The sequence below is a fragment of the Scomber scombrus genome, chromosome 2 (genome assembly GCF_963691925.1).
Source record: "Scomber scombrus chromosome 2, fScoSco1.1, whole genome shotgun sequence".
Taxonomy (NCBI): domain Eukaryota; kingdom Metazoa; phylum Chordata; class Actinopteri; order Scombriformes; family Scombridae; genus Scomber; species Scomber scombrus.
The window spans coordinates 36,746,032-36,762,717 of NC_084971.1; the positions used below are offsets into that span (position 1 = coordinate 36,746,032).

A 16,686-nucleotide genomic window follows, 5' to 3' on the forward strand; every position below is an offset into this window, starting at 1 on the left:
TCCAAGGGCCTCTAACCCAAATTTAGAATTTATGGAACTTAAAGTAAGTCCAAGGGCCTCTAACCCAAATTTAGAATTTATGAAACTTAAAGTAAGTCCAAGGGCCTCTAACCCAAATTTAGAATTTATGGAACTTAAAGTAAGTCCAAGGGCCTCTAACCCAACTTTAGAATTTATGGAACTTAAGAATCCATGGGCCTCAAACCCCTTAAAAATATTTTATGCTTTATACATTTACTTTTACTAAGACACTTGCAGTATAATGACAACACTAAATTTGGTATATCCAATTGCAGAACTTCGAAAAAAACAGGCGTCTGCTTACCTTGTATTTGTGGCCACTTGTTGTCACTAAAACGTGAGTTGTCTGCTGTTTTTCCAATTCTTTTCCGTGCTCCGTCATCTCTCCCTTTTCATCACAGTCAAGGGTCACCAATTGTTGCGGTCTGAGCTATTCTACTTGCTAAATCTTTCTCTATGTGTGAGCTCAGTCCACGTGTTCGTTTTGATGAAAAAATAGGAGAAGAATATTCGGTCTCAACACGCTATTTATTTAACAGTAATTGTATAAAGCATATACAGAGCTCCGGGTCAATTTACTCTCCCTAACATTCAACAGAATTTCTGTCAGCGTTCGTAAATTTCTGACTCCTATCTCTTTCCCTGACCTTCTTAAACACAAAAACAGAATTCAAATTGAGATGTGAGTTGTGCCGTCTCCCGCTGGGCCGTAGGTCTGGCTTCATCCTTCATCTTCTGACTCCAGGATCTGTGACCTCCCTGTGAAAATCCCTTACAGGTGGGGTAAGGTGTGATTCCCGTGTTGACCCCTACAGAATCTCCAGAAATTATGCGGGGGGTCTTTCAAGGGTTCGTTCCATTTGTCCAACAAAAGGTTAAAAGTTACCCATACAAACGAATCCATATGTTTTCTGACCCTGTTGTTACCAGCTGATCAACAGATGGAGGCTCAGGACTATGTTAATACAGTCACCCCCTTCCAATCACACCTCCGTGTGATACTGGTTCCCATGCTCTTCACATGTCTTGGGTGTATTCCTCTCCTTATGACACACATCATGTTTTCACTGTTATACATTGTACCACATTTAACCATTGAAACAAACAATACAGTACTAAATCACATTATCTGATATTTTAGCATTTGACAAGTTATAGCATATATCTACACTGGGTAACCCACAACCAACAGGCAATATATAATAATAATAAGTACAAGAAAAACAAAAAACATAGCAGCAAATCCCACAGGAAGGCATAACAACAATTACACAACAGACACGCTACTTCCCATAAAACACATGGAATCAGAAAACATGAGCATGTATAAAACAGTTATTCCAACACATAATCCCTAAAGCGGACAGGGGGTCGCGATGACCTACCCACCCGGGAGATCTTAGGAGGGGCAAGTGCCCTTGCAGAGGAATCATCAGAACCAGAACCTGGTTCAAGAACAAAGTCATTGTCTTCGCCAGAGGGGAACATGCCTGCAGGGCTACCAGGCGCAACAGCATTCCCTTCCAGTGCAGAAGGTGGGGAAGGGGAGAGGAGGGTTCTAGGGCCCCCCAAGGGAAAAGCCACAGGCAGATTGTAGCGCCGTAGTCTGTCATAGTAGACGGTCTGAAGAGGTGGCTCCTCCCCAAACGGACTACAAATAATATATGAACAATACAAATGAACCCGGTGCTTGAGTGTACACAGGTATTGTAAGCAAAAGCAACCTGCGACAGGAAAGAGTCCCACTCCCCCTCGCACGAAAGGAGCGTTTTAGCCATCTGATCGATAAGTGTCCTATTAAATCTCTCCACCATACCATCCGATTTCAGATTGTATGGGGTGGTATGGGCATAAATGTTTCACCACCTCAGATTCGAACTGTCTCCCCATATCCGCGTGCAGTGTTTCCATCACACCATGTTCCAAAATATAACTCTAAAAGAGACACTCAGCAACTGTGGTGGCATTCTGATCAGAGATGGCATACAGGTTAACGAACTTAAAGTCCTCAACAACTAAAACATACCGGGCGGGAGTCTCTGCAGCTCACACGATGCTGGGGTCATTGTCCATAACTGTCTGGGTACCTGTGTGCACAAGAGTGTGGGTAGCATCAGAGGTATCACCGTCCACTAGCTCTGCACTGAGTTCGGGTCTGCGAGAAAGAGCATCTGCGTTAGTGTGTTGAGCCCCACTTTTGTGCACAATTAGCCAATCATATGGGTCCAGTTCCAGGGCCCAGCGGCTGTGACACCCCGTTCTGTCATTATCAATGGGGAGCCATTGTAGGCCCGACAAAGGCCAGTGATCTGTAACAATGGTGAATGGGCGAAGACCCAAGTAGTGTCTGAAATGACGAACAGCCCACACTATCGCCAACAACTCCCTGTCATATGTAGACCACCGTCGTTCGGCTGCCGTGAGGGAGTGACTAGTGTAAGCCACCATTTCTCCAGACCGTCAGCGTCTTGCGCCAGTACTGCCCCCACAGCCACCTGTGACGCGTCAGTGTAGAGAGTGAAACGGTGGGTGAAGTCTGGGTGCCCCATTATAGGTTCTGCACAGAGACGGTCCCGCAGGAACTCAAACGCCTCCTGGCAATCTGCAGTCCACCCAAACGGGACGTCCTTTCACGTGAGGCGACTGAGGAAGACCACATGGTCTTCGTCTGAAATATCGGCCCCAAAATCTTCACTCCACTGTTCCCTGAGATGGTTCAAAGAAGGAGAAGCCACTCTTTGAATGGTGCTATATAATCTAGATACGATTCCACGTTCCAGAGGATCCCATTCTAAAAGTTCCTCAATCCAGCCACCTACTGGGGGAGATGGGAAGGAGGCAAAGTGTTTCTGGACTAGAATGCGTACTTGCAGATATCTAAAGAAGTGAGATCTAGGTATGCCATGTTCCCCCACAATGTGCTCAAAAGATACAAAATTGTTTTCATGAAAAAGGTCCCTAACACACCGTAGTCCCTTCCTAAACCACAATTTGAAGGGTCCATCATTGAAGGTGGAAATAGCCCATTTGATACAATAGGTAACAAAGAAAGCGTCTGTTTGTGTTTAAAACTGGACCTGAACTGGGACCATATCTTCAGTGAACCATTTACTGTGGGGTTGACTGTCTGGCTTTTTTGCTACACAGTAGTGGTACACAGAGCATCGCTGGTAATGACACTGGTTTGCTTGTAAACTGTTCCACCTCCGCCCATACAGTCCCTCCAGAAATTCAGCAAATGAGCCTCAAATCTATTCAGAAGTTATATTTCAGTTATATTTCCTCTTTACTATAAATATAAGTTTTCTCATAGAAGACGCTGCAGTAACTCTTCAACCTAACTTTGCTCGTCTATGACAAGTTTATGTTCAAGAAGAAAAAATATGATTTTCTTCTTTTTTATATTGTTAAGTTTACAGTTCACTGAAAACACCCAAAATACATCAAGCTCATAATACTGCAGTACTTTTACTGTAATACTGCATACAACATCGCTCATAATACTGCAGTACTTTTACTGTAATACTGCATACTACATCGCTCATAATACTGCAGTACTTTTACTGTAATACTGCATACTACATCGCTCATAATACTGCAGTACTTTTACTGTAATACTGCATACTACATCACTCATAATACTGCAGTACTTTTCATGCAGTACTTTTACTTGTAATGGAGTATTTGTACATTAGTATATTAGTAGTTTTACTGCAGTAAAGTATCAGAGTACTTCTTCCAGTACTGTTAGTAGTAATAATATGAAGCCTGCTGAATGTTTTTAGTTCAGAGTCACTTTGAGTTTTTTTCAGATCAGATTAAATCCAAACCTGAACTCATTTCCAGGATCTAGAAACTAGTTGAACTTGTTCTATGACGCAACACCTGGCAGGTATTTTTCTCTCTGTTCATTTCCTGGTTGCAGCAGTTGTTTAACTTTTCTCTCTCAGCTGTGACGCAGATATTTTCTCCGTGTGAAGCTTGGGTAAGTGACAGTTTTCAGTTATTTGACAGTAAAAAGTGTAAAAAGCAGAAAGTGAAGCTGCTGTTAGTGTTGAGAGGAGCTCAGCTCAGTTAACAGCTGACTCTGATTAGTCCAGGACTGAGTGGAAATCAACTTTGATCCAGAACAGACTCAGACGCATTTGTACTTTTTCCTTTTTCTCTCAGTCCAACATTTAGTCAGTTTGGTCTTTCTATAATAATATTATAAATACTCAGTTGTGTACTATATAGTAGTCTATATACTGTATACTATGGAGTAGTCTATACTACAGAGTATACAGGGAGCAGATGTTAAATGTATCATCATGTTAATGGAGGTTTTCCTCTGACAGCAAACAGCTAAAGACTTTCTGATATTTAATTACATTAAACTGATGAAATGTTTACTGTTACACGTTTTGAATGCAGAACTTTTACTGTAATAAAGTTATTTCACAACTTGACACTATTAACGTCACAGAGATAATTAAATCAGTAGTTTAGTACGCAGGTGACTGTAGGACAAACTACATGATGAAGACTGATGTTTGTGTTGCTGCTCTTCATCATTTAAAATGTTAATTAACTGATCAAACTGACTTTTCTCATTCACTCAGTTCTGATGAATGAGATGTCATGTTTCTAAAGCTCCAAAGTCTCTGTGACTGGATGTGAACTGAGCAGCTGAACATCTTCCATGTTGTAGTGAGTGAGTGCAGCTCTCCCAGCAGCTGTTTCTCTGCTATGGATCAGTGTGAGGACAGAGAGGAGGGAGTCCCTCCCTCTAAAAGCTCTCTGTGTGGGGAACATGACAGCCAGACCAAAGCTCAGAGGTGAGATGAGGATCTCTAACTGTCCATCACTGTTCTCCACTCACATCACTCCTCCATCATTATTCACACTCACTGTCACATCTGACACTCAACTACTGAATAATAAGTCACAATAACTCAGAATGAACTACTAACTTTGTGAGTTAACAAAGAGCTCAACCACTGATTAGTCAACTAATCAACTAAGATGAGACAGCATCTTTCATCAGATGACATTTTGATGAACAGGAGAACGTTTCTCATCCACTGTCTTCTTACTGATTTTCATTCTGCTTCTAAAACTTCAGCTGCTGACAGTCTGCTCAACATTCATCTTTTTAAACTCTTTGATTTGTTGTTTGTTTGTATCAGGATGCAGCAGCAGAGAGCAGACTCTCCTGAACCCAGCTGTGTGTCCATGAAGAGTGACTGGTCTATGCCTCGTATTATTACATTTAAAGATGGACAACCTGCTGATGGAAGGTAAGAATTGAAAAATGGTTGGTTGGCTGTTTGGGATAAGATGGAGCGAGAGATTGACAGGTGGATGGGTGCAGCATCAGCAGTGATGACCGTCCTGGTGAAGAAAGAGCTGAGCCTGAAGGTGAAGCTCTCAGTTTAGCAGTCAGTCAAACAATGAGATGCTGGATCCAAGCAGAGAGGGATCAGGAGTTCAGACATCTGGGAGAGGCTAGGAGTAGAGCCGCTGCTCCTTCACATGGAGCCAGCTGAGGTGGTTTGGGTGTCTGTGGAGGCACTGGACAGCAGAGACTCAGTGAAGCTGGGCAGCAGTTCTTTGGTGTTAACTACATGCTTTTTTCACTTCTTTATTCATATCAGGATGCAGCAGCAGAGAGCTGAGTGCAGATTTGAGTCATTAAATGTCCTTAAACGTGATGTTTTGTCCACAGAGTTCAGCAGCAGAGCTCAGAGGTTCCCAGTGATCAGTCTGCACAGCAGCATCAAACACAGCTGGACTCCATATTTATGGTGTGTACATGTACAAACACATCTTTTACTATTAACTCCATCAACCACAGATAAAATACTAAAGTAGCATTCAGGTCCTAACAGTGTCCATGCTGCTCTGTTTAGACCAGCAGGCCTTCAGACTGACACATGAATCACATGTTGTGTTCTACCAGTTTAAATGAAATGTTCACTTTATCTTTCTGTTCCAGCTGCTGGAGGAGAACATCGTCACTTTTGTGAAGAATGAGCTGAAGAGAGTCCAGAGGGGTCTGAGTCCAGATGACCCAGAATGCTTAGAGAGTCAGAGTGAGGATGAGGAGGTGTTGGACGGTGAGGAGGAAGAGCAGAGGAGGAGCAGCAGAGAGGCATTTCTGAAGATCACACTGCAATTCCTGAGGAGAATGAAGCAGGAGGAGCTGGCTGACTGTCTGCAGAGCAGTAAGAGGATTTTAACTGATTTAACATGATGGAGAGGAAATGGAGGCAACATGGGAGAGGTTTATATTTTAAACTCTGCTGTAAATATGCTGCACACATCTGCATCAGATCAGAGGCTGTTTGTCCTCCACTGATGAGCTGAATAAAACTGATGGAGGAGGAAAAACTACACAGACACACTTACATGTTCAGATTTCTAGACTTTCTGTAGGATCCACTCACTGATTTCATTTGTTGTTTGTTCATTCAGGAACTCGTGCTGCAAAGTGTCGACGTAAACTCAAGTCTAACCTGCAGAAGAAGTTCCAGTGTCTGTTTGAGGGGATCGCTAAAGCAGGAAACCCAACCCTTCTGAATCAGATCTACACACCGCTCTACATCACAGAGGGAGGGACTGCAGAGGTCAATGATGAACATGAGATCAGACAGATTGAAACAGCATCCAGGAAACCAGACAGACCAGAAACAACAATCAGACAAGAAGACATCTTTAAAGCCTCACCTGGAAGAGATGAACCAATCAGAACAGTGATGACAAAGGGAGTGGCTGGCATTGGGAAAACAGTCTTAACACAGAAGTTCACTCTGGACTGGGCTGAAGACAAAGCCAACCAGGACATACACTTCACATTTCCATTCACTTTCAGAGAGCTGAATGTGCTGAAAGAGAAAAAGTACAGCTTGGTGGAACTTGTTCATCATTTCTTTACTGAAACCAAAGAAGCAGGAATCTGCAGGTTTGAAGAGTTCCAGGTTGTGTTCATCTTTGACGGTCTGGATGAGTGTCGACTTCCTCTGGACTTCCACAACACTGAGATCCTGACTGATGTTACAGAGTCCACCTCAGTGGATGTGCTGCTGACAAACCTCATCAGGGGGAAACTGCTTCCCTCTGCTCGCCTCTGGATAACCACACGACCTGCAGCAGCCAATCAGATCCCTCCTGAGTGTGTTGGCATGGTGACAGAGGTCAGAGGGTTCACTGACCCACAGAAGGAGGAGTACTTCAGGAAGAGATTCAGAGATGAGGAGCAGGCCAGCACCATCATCTCCCACATCAAGACATCACGAAGCCTCCACATCATGTGCCACATCCCAGTCTTCTGCTGGATCACTGCTACAGTTCTGGAGGATGTGTTGAAAAGCAGAGAGGGAGGAGAGCTGCCCAAGACCCTGACTGAGATGTACATCCACTTCCTGGTGGTTCAGTCCAAACTGAAGAACATCAAGTATGATGGAGGAGCTGAGACAGATCCACACTGCAATAAAAAGAGCAGGAAGATGATTGAGTCTCTGGGAAAACTGGCTTTTGAGCAGCTGCAGAAAGGCAACCTGATCTTCTATGAATCAGACCTGACAGAGTGTGGCATCGATATCACAGCAGCCTCAGTGTACTCAGGAATGTTCACACAGGTCTTTAAAGAGGAGAGAGGGCTGTACCAGGACAAGGTGTTCTGCTTCGTCCATCTGAGCCTTCAGGAGTTTCTGGCTGCTCTTCATGTCCATCTGACATTCATCAAGTCTGGAGTTAATCTGCTGGAAGAAGAACAAACAACATCCAGGTTGTCTAAAGTGATGAAAAACAAACCAACACGTTTCTACCAGAGTGCTGTGGACGAAGCCTTAAAGAGTCCAAATGGACACCTGGACTTGTTCCTCCGCTTCCTCCTGGGTCTTTCACTGCAGACCAATCAGACTCTCCTACGAGGTCTGCTGACACAGACAGGAAGTAGCTCACAGAAAAATCTGAAAACAGTCGAGTACATCAAGAAGAAGATCAGTAAGAATCTGTCTGCAGAGAGAAGCATCAATCTGTTCCACTGTCTGAATGAACTGAATGATCGTTCTCTAGTGGAGGAGATCCAACAGTACCTGAGATCAGGAAGTCTCTCCACAGATAAACTGTCTCCTGCTCAGTGGTCAGCTCTGGTCTTCATCTTACTGTCATCAGAAGAAGATCTGGACGTGTTTGACCTGAAGAAATACTCTGCTTCAGAGGAGGCTCTTCTGAGGCTGCTGCCAGTGGTCAAAGCCTCCAACAAAGCTCTGTAGGTGCACACAGAACTATCCAGATTAATGTAGTTTCATCTTTGCTCATATTTACAATTTTTTCTTTTGTTCTGCTGATTCTTCTCCAGGTTGACTGACTGTAACCTCTCAGAGAGAAGCTGGGCAGCTCTGTCCTCAGTTCTCAGCTCCCAGTCCTGTAGTCTGAGAGATCTGGACCTGAGTAACAACAACCTGCAGGATTCAGGAGTAAAGCAGCTTTCTGCTGGACTGGAGAGTCCACACTGTGGACTGGGAACTCTCAGGTCAGGATTCAACTGTCTGTCAAAGTTTACCCACCAAGCATTTATTGTCTTTATATATTGGATCTGTGAATTAACTTATTAAAATTCTTCTCCAGGCTGGGTGACTGTAACCTCTCAGAGAGAAGCTGTGCAGCTCTGTCCTCAGTTCTCAGCTCCCAGTCCTCTAGTCTGAGAGATCTGGACCTGAGTAACAACAACCTGCAGGATTCAGGAGTGAAGCAGCTTTCTGCTGGACTGGAGAGTCCACACTGTGGACTGGGAACTCTCAGGTCAGGATTCAACTGTCTGTCAAAGTTTACCCACCAAGCATTTATTGTCTTTATATATTGGATCTGTGAATTAACTTATTAAAATTCTTCTCCAGGCTGGGTGACTGTAACCTCTCAGAGAGAAGCTGTGCAGCTCTGTCCTCAGTTCTCAGCTCCCAGTCCTCTAGTCTGAGAGATCTGGACCTGAGTAACAACAACCTGCAGGATTCAGGAGTGAAGCAGCTTTCTGCTGGACTGGAGAGTCCACACTGCGGACTGGAAACTCTCAGGTCAGTTTTTATGATTATGTTTATAAAGTAATATTTTGTTTTCCCCAGTTTCTAGTTTACATGATGAGTTCTTATACTAAACATATTTTCTGTACCTTCTGAGCCGATGTGTTGTAATATCAGAGGTGGCGAAAGTCTTCTCATTCTGTACTAAAGTAGAAGTACTGATTCAACTCTGAAGTAAAAGTAATAGAGTACAGAGTAAAGTCTCTGAAATGTATGTAAGTACAAAAATAAAAAAGAATTTTTACCTCTTTTATTAACTGCATCCATCCATCCATCCATCTTCTTTCCGCTTATCCGGGGTCGGGTCGCGGGGGCAGCAGCCTAAGCAGGGAAACCCAGACTTCCCTCTCCCCAGCCACTTCGTCCAGCTCTTCCCGGGGGATCCCGAGGCGTTCCCAGGCCAGCCGAGAGACATAGTCTCTCCAGCGTGTCCTGGGTCTTCCCCGGGGTCTCCTACCGGTGGGACGTGCCCTGAACACCTCACCCGGGAGGCGTCCGGGAGGCATCCTAACTAGATGCCCGAGCCACCTCATCTGGCTCTTCTCAACGCGGAGGAGCAGCGGGTCTACTCCGAGCTCCTCCCGGATGGCCGAGCTTCTCACCCTATCTCTAAGGGAGAGCCCAGCCACCCTACGGAGGAAGCTCATTTCGGCCGCTTGTACCCGCGATCTCGTTCTTTCGGTCACTACCCAAAGCTCATGACCATAGGTGAGGGTAGGAACGAAGATCGACTGGTAAATCGAGAGCTTCGCCTTTCGGCTCAGCTCTCTCTTCACCACGACGGATCTGTGCAGAGCCCGCATTACTGCAGACGCCGCACCGATCCGCCTGTCGATCTCCCGCTCCATCCTTCCCTCACTCGTGAACAAGATCCCGAGGTACTTGAACTCCTCCACTTGGGGCAGGATCTCATCCCCGACCCGAAGGGTGCACTCCACCCTTTTCCGGCTGAGGACCATGGACTCGGATTTGGAGGTGCTGATTCTCATCCCGGCCGCTTCACACTCGGCGGCGAACCGATCCAGTGAGAGTTGGAGGTCACGGTCTGATGAAGCCAACAGGACCACATCATCTGCAAAAAGCAGTGACCCAATCCTGAGGTCACCAAACCGGAACCCCTCAACGCCCTGGCTGCGCCTAGAAATCCTGTCCATAAAAATTATGAACAGGATCGGTGACAAAGGGCAGCCCTGGCGGAGTCCAACCCCCACCGGAAACGAGTCCGACTTACTACCAGCTATGCGGACCAATCTCTGACACCGGTTGTACAGGGAACGGACGGCCTGTATCAGGGGGTCCGATACCCCGTACTCCCGGAGAACCCCCCACAGGACCCCCCGAGGGACACGGTCGAATGCCTTTTCCAAGTCCACAAAGCACATGTGGACTGGTTGGGCAAACTCCCATGCACCCTCAAGGATCCTGCAGAGGGTGTAGAGCTGGTCCACAGTTCCACGACCCGGACGAAAACCACATTGCTCCTCCTGAATCCGAGGTTCGACTATCCGACGGACCCTCCTCTCCAGTACCCCCGAATAGACCTTACCAGGGAGGCTGAGGAGTGTGATCCCCCTATAGTTGGAACACACCCTCCGGTCCCCCTTCTTAAAAAGAGGGACCACCACCCCAGTTTGCCAATCCAGAGGCACTGCCCCCGATGTCCACGCGATGTTGCAGAGTCGTGTCAACCATGACAGCCCCACAACATCCAGGGCCTTGAGGAACTCCGGGCGGATCTCATCCACCCCCGGGGCCTTGCCACCGAGGAGCTTCTTGACCACCTCGGCGACCTCAGCCCCAGAGATAGGAGAGCCCACACCCGGGTCCCCAGGCCCTGCTTCCTTACCGGAAGGCGTGTCGGTGGGATTGAGGAGGTCTTCGAAGTATTCCTTCCACCGATCCACGACGTCCCGAGTCGAGGTCAGCAGGGCACCGTCACCCCCATACACAGTATTGACGGTGCACCGCTTCCCCCTCCTGAGACGCCGGATGGTGGTCCAGAACCTCTTCGAAGCCGTCCGGAAGTCGTTCTCCATGGCCTCACCGAACTCCTCCCATGTCCGGGTTTTTGCCTCAGCGACCGCCGCAGCCGCCCCCCGCTTGGCCTGCCGGTACCTGCCTGCTGCCTCCGGAGTCCCACAGGCCAAAAAGGCCCTATAGGACTCCTTCTTCAGCGTGACGGCATCCCTCACCGCCGGTGTCCACCAGCGGGTTCGGGTATTGCCGCCACGACAGGCACCGACCACCTTGCGGCCACAGGACCGGTCGGCCGCCTTGACAATGGAGGCGCGGAACATGGCCCACTCGGACTCAATGTCCCTCGCCTCCCCCGGTACATGGTCAAAGTTCTCCCGGAGGTGGGAATTGAAGCTCTCTCTGACAGGAGACTCTGCCAGACGTTCCCAGCAGACCCTCACAATGCGTTTAGGTCTGCCAGGTCTGACCGGCATCCTCCCCCACCATCGGAGCCAACTCACCACCAGGTGGTGATCAGTTGACAGCTCCGCCCCTCTCTTTGCCCGAGTGTCCAAGACATGCGGCCGCAAGTCCGACGACACGACTACAAAGTCAATCATCGAACTGCGGCCTAGGGTGTCCTGGTGCCAAGTGCACATATGGACACCCTTATGCTTGAACATGGTGTTTGTTATGGACAATCTGTGACGAGCACAGAAGTCCAATAACAAAACACCACTCGGGTTCAGATTGGGGGGGCCGTTCCTCCCAATCACACCCTTCCAGGTCTCACTGTCGCTGCCAACGTGAGCGTTGAAGTCCCCCAGCAGAATGATGGAATCCCCAGAGGGAGCACTTTCCAGCACCCCCTCCAAGGAGTCCAGAAAGGGTGGATACTCTGAACTGCTGTTTGGGCCATAGGCACAAACAACAGTCAGGATCCGTCCCCCCACCCGTAGGCGGAGGGAGGCTACCCTTTCATCCACTGGGGTAAACTCCAACATACAGGCGCCAAGCCGAGGGGCAATAAGTATTGCCACCCCTGCCCGGCGCCTTTCACCAATGGCAACTCCAGAGTGGACGAGAGTCCAACCCCTCTCGAGAAGACTGGTTCCAGAGCCCTTGCTATGCGTCGAGGTGAGGCCGACTATGTCTAGTTGGAACTTCTCAACCTCGCGCACCAGCTCAGGCTCCTTCCCCGCCAGAGAGGTGACATTCCACGTCCCTAGAGCTAGCTTCTGCAGCCGGGGATCGGACCGCCAAGGTCCCCGCCTTCGGCTGCTGCCCAGCTCACACTGCACCCGACCCCTTTGGCCCCTCCTACGGGTGGTGAGCCCACGGGAAGGGGGTCCCACGTTGCCTCTTCGGGCTGTGCCCGGCCGGGCCCCATGGGTGCAGGCCCGGCCACCAGGCGCTCGCCATCGAGCCCCCTCCCCAGGCCTGGCTCCAGGGGGGGGCCCCGGTGACCCGCGTCCGGGCAGGGGAAACGAGGTTCCATTTAAATTAATCATCATAAGGGGTTTTTGTGAGCTACGCTTTGTCTGGTCCCTCCCCCCGGACCTGTTTGCCTTGGGTGACCCTACCAGGGGCATAAAGCCCCCGACAACGGAGCTCCTGGGGTCATTGGGACACTCAAACCCCTCCACCACGATAAGGTAGTAGCTCAGGGAGGGGTTTATTAACTCAGCAAAACAAAAAAACTTCTTGGCACACAAAAAAAGTCATATTTACAAATGTTTTCTTTTGTTCTGCTGATTCTTCTCCAGGTTGACTGACTGTAACCTCTCAAAGAGAAGCTGGGCAGCTCTGTCCTCAGTTCTCAGCTCCCAGTCCTCTAGTCTGAGAGATCTGGACCTGAGTAACAACAACCTGCAGGATTCAGGAGTGAAGCAGCTTTCTGCTGGACTGGAGAGTCCACACTGTACACTGGGAACTCTCAGGTCAGGATTCAACTGTCTGTCAAAGTTTACCCACCAAGCATTTATTGTCTTTATATATTGGATCTGTGAATTAACTTATTAAAATTCTTCTCCAGGTTGAGTATCTGTAGCCTCTCAAAGAGAAGCTGTGCAGCTCTGTCCTCAGTTCTCAGCTCCCAGTCCTCTAGTCTGAGAGATCTGGACCTGAGTAACAACAACCTGCAGGATTCAGGAGTGAAGCAGCTTTCTGCTGGACTGGAGAGTCCACACTGTACACTGGGAACTCTCAGGTCAGGATTCAACTGTCTGTCAAAGTTTACCCACCAAGCATTTATTGTCTTTATATATTGGATCTGTGAATTAACTTATTAAAATTCTTCTCCAGGCTGGGTGACTGTAACCTCTCAGAGAGAAGCTGTGCAGCTCTGTCCTCAGTTCTCAGCTCCCAGTCCTCTAGTCTGAGAGATCTGGACCTGAGTCACAACGACCTGCAGGATTCAGGAGTGAAGCAGCTTTCTGCTGGACTGGAGAGTCCACACTGTACACTGGAAACTCTCAGGTCAGTTTTTATGATTATTTATAAAAAGTAATATTTTGTTTTCCCCAGTTTTTAGTTTACATGAAGAGTTCTGATACTAAACATATTTTCTGAGCCGATGTGTTGTAATATCAGAGGTGGCGAAAGTCCTCTCATTCTGTACCAAAGTAGAAGTACTGATTCAACTCTTTACTCAAGTAAAACTCTGTACTCTGCAATAGAGTACAAAGTGAAGTCTCTGAAATGTATGTAAGTACAAAAATAAAAATGAATTTTACCTCTTTTATTAACTCGGCAAAACAAAAAAAGTTCTTGGCACACAAAAAGGAGAGTTTTCCTCTTTTGTTAAAGAAATCACTGGACCCAGTCAAGTTGTGTTGCAAGCCAAATTTCAGAATATATATACATATATGAATATATAATATATATAAAAATATATAATATATATGTTGTATAAATATTTGGGCTGTCAGTGTTAATGAGATGTGATTAAGGGCTGAGCATAATGCATTAAAGAAATGTAATCACATTAATCTCTCCTCACTGACTGTCACAGATTGTGTAATTGAGGGAAGGGTTAATGCTAGTCCGTTTAGGGTTTATACAGTAAACAAGATGCTGGGTCGGTCAGGGACACGGGAATAATGACAGGAAGATGTCTTCTTTCCCACTCAATGTTGTAAAAGTTCTGAAAATAATAATAATAAATCATATTATACATCATCCTCTTAATAATAATATAATGTTTTACATAAGCAGAAAAAATATACACAATTTTCTTCTGTGCATATACAGAAATTATACTAACATAAACAAACCAACAGCAATATATTTAACCATAATACTGGGTTACCTGATCCTATAGCACCATCTACTGGTTAAACCGAATATAAAAAAAAACTCTCGCACACAGCCCACGAGCAATTAACCACCTGAACTGCTGAGATGTGACAGACTATCTAACCGTACACACAAACAATTCAAACCAGCAGAATTAACATTATACTCATAACAATGCTAACCAACGGACATCAATTACCTCTCGGCAGAGGAATACACATATGGGAGTTAACAAGGTGCTTTGTAAAAAACACAATATATGTGCAGAACAACACTTACTTCGTGCATCCACTTAACACTCTGAGTGTCTCCAAACAAAAAACATCCTTAATCCCAGGCGAAATACAAAGGAAATCCCCACAGGTAGAGCAAGGTGTCAAAAAAGTCAGTTGGCTCGGCTGTAGGCTGCGTGGTTAACTACTACACTAGGGGTAATTGCGTCACTATCCAACAGAAAAGGAAGAATGGACCCTTAAACACACCTTCAAAATAATAGCCTTTTATACAGATTGTGTTATATATATGTATATATTATATATAATATTACTATTAGTGATGTTTTCTAATGGAGCAGTGTAAAGTGAGTATTTCAGTGAGTCTATGACAGTAGTCTTCCTGCTGCTGTCATATTCCTGCTCTGTCTGCACATTGTTGGACTTTCCTTCCAGTAGCATATTTAGATATGAGCACTCACCCGGGGGGTAGGGGCATCTTACCAGGGACACATAGCAAACACACCAAAATAAAAATAAAAAGATGTATTCTATTGTTTATTTACACGTCATGTCTTCTTTTTATAAAGTCACTGAGGTTGACACAAGTAATGAGTCTGTTTGACAATGTAAGGAGTAGAAGGTCCAGATATCTGTGTGCAGTGGAGGGAGGAAGAGTAAACTACTTGAGTACAGTAACCAATACAAGTAAAGTACAGATACTTTGTTACTTCCCTCCTCTGTGTATGATCAAGTATACAGTAAGTACAATTCCTTTCACACCAACATGTGAGTCAGAATATGTGTTTCCGTCATTTAATCTTTAATGAAGACTCAATGTGTATACCATAAACATCATTACATTTCTATTAAATCTTCTTAGTGTCTTTAGAAATGTTGTCAAACGATATTGTCGTTAAAGACATTTCTTCTGCCACAGTTAAAACAGAATGGCATCAGATTAAACTCTGAGCTTCAGCAATTCAGCCTCCAGCAGCAACAGGTGGTAACCCTAACCCTATCCTACTAACCTAAACATACAGCAGGGGGCGCTGAGTGTGAACATAAAGGCTTGAAAGACAAAATCCTGTTTATTGAGTTGAGAATGTTTTTAAGCTCATCAGATGAACTGTTGTGTGTGTTCAGTCTGTCAGGATGTCTGATCACAGAGGAAGGCTGTGCTTCTCTGGCCTCAGCTCTAAGCTCCAACCCCTCCCATCTGAGAGAGCTGGACCTGAGCTACAATCATCCAGGAGACTCAGGAGAGAAGCTTCTGTCTGCTGGACTGAAGGATCCACACTGGAGACTGGACACTCTCAGGTATGGACAGACAGGTGGACACTCTCAGGTATGGACAGACAGGTGGACACTCTCAGGTATGGACAGATGGACACTCAGGTATGGACAGACAGGTGGACACTCATGTATTGACAGACAGATGGACACTCTCAGGTATTGACAGACAGTTGGACACTCTCAGGTATGGACAGACAGATGGACACTCTCAGGTATGGACAGACAGAGGGACACGCTCAGGTATGGACAGACAGGTGGACACTCTCAGGTATGGACAGACAGATGGACACTCTCAGGTATGGACAGACAGATGGACACTCTCAGGTATGGACAGATGGACACTCAGGTATGGACAGACAGGTGGACACTCTCATGTATTGACAGACAGATGGACACTCTCAGGTATTGACAGACAGTTGGACACTCTCAGGTATGGACAGACAGATGGACACTCTCAGGTATGGACAGACAGGTAGACACTCTCAGGTATGGACAGACAGATGGACACTCTCAGGTATGGACAGACAGGTGGACACTCTCAGGTATGGACAGACAGGTAGACACTCTCAGGTATGGACAGACAGATGGACACTCTCAGGTATGGACAGACAGATGGACACTCTCAGGTATGGACAGACAGGTGGACACCCTCAGGTATGGACAGATGGACACTCTCAGGTATGGACAGATAGACACTCTTAGGTATGGACAGATGGACACTCTCAGGTATGGACAGATGGACAGACACTCTGACTAACTGAGGGACTGTGGTTCATGTTTAATGGTGGATATGAGTGAAGGTGTATGAAGCTGATTGTGTCTTTGTCTCTTCCTCCAGGATG

General features: G+C 46.4%; 1 protein-coding gene across 1 annotated transcript in view; it reads left to right on the forward strand.

Moving 5' to 3' along the window:
• Positions 1-16,686, forward strand: part of LOC133999159 (NACHT, LRR and PYD domains-containing protein 3-like) — a 68,847-nt gene that overhangs the window by 13,522 nt on the left and 38,639 nt on the right. The window contains exons 8-10 of the mRNA XM_062438341.1: positions 4,299-4,323; positions 6,513-8,275; positions 15,695-15,868. Of these exons, the coding sequence (XP_062294325.1) occupies positions 4,299-4,323; positions 6,513-8,275; positions 15,695-15,868 (1,962 nt within the window). The remainder of the gene's footprint in view (positions 1-4,298; positions 4,324-6,512; positions 8,276-15,694; positions 15,869-16,686) is intronic.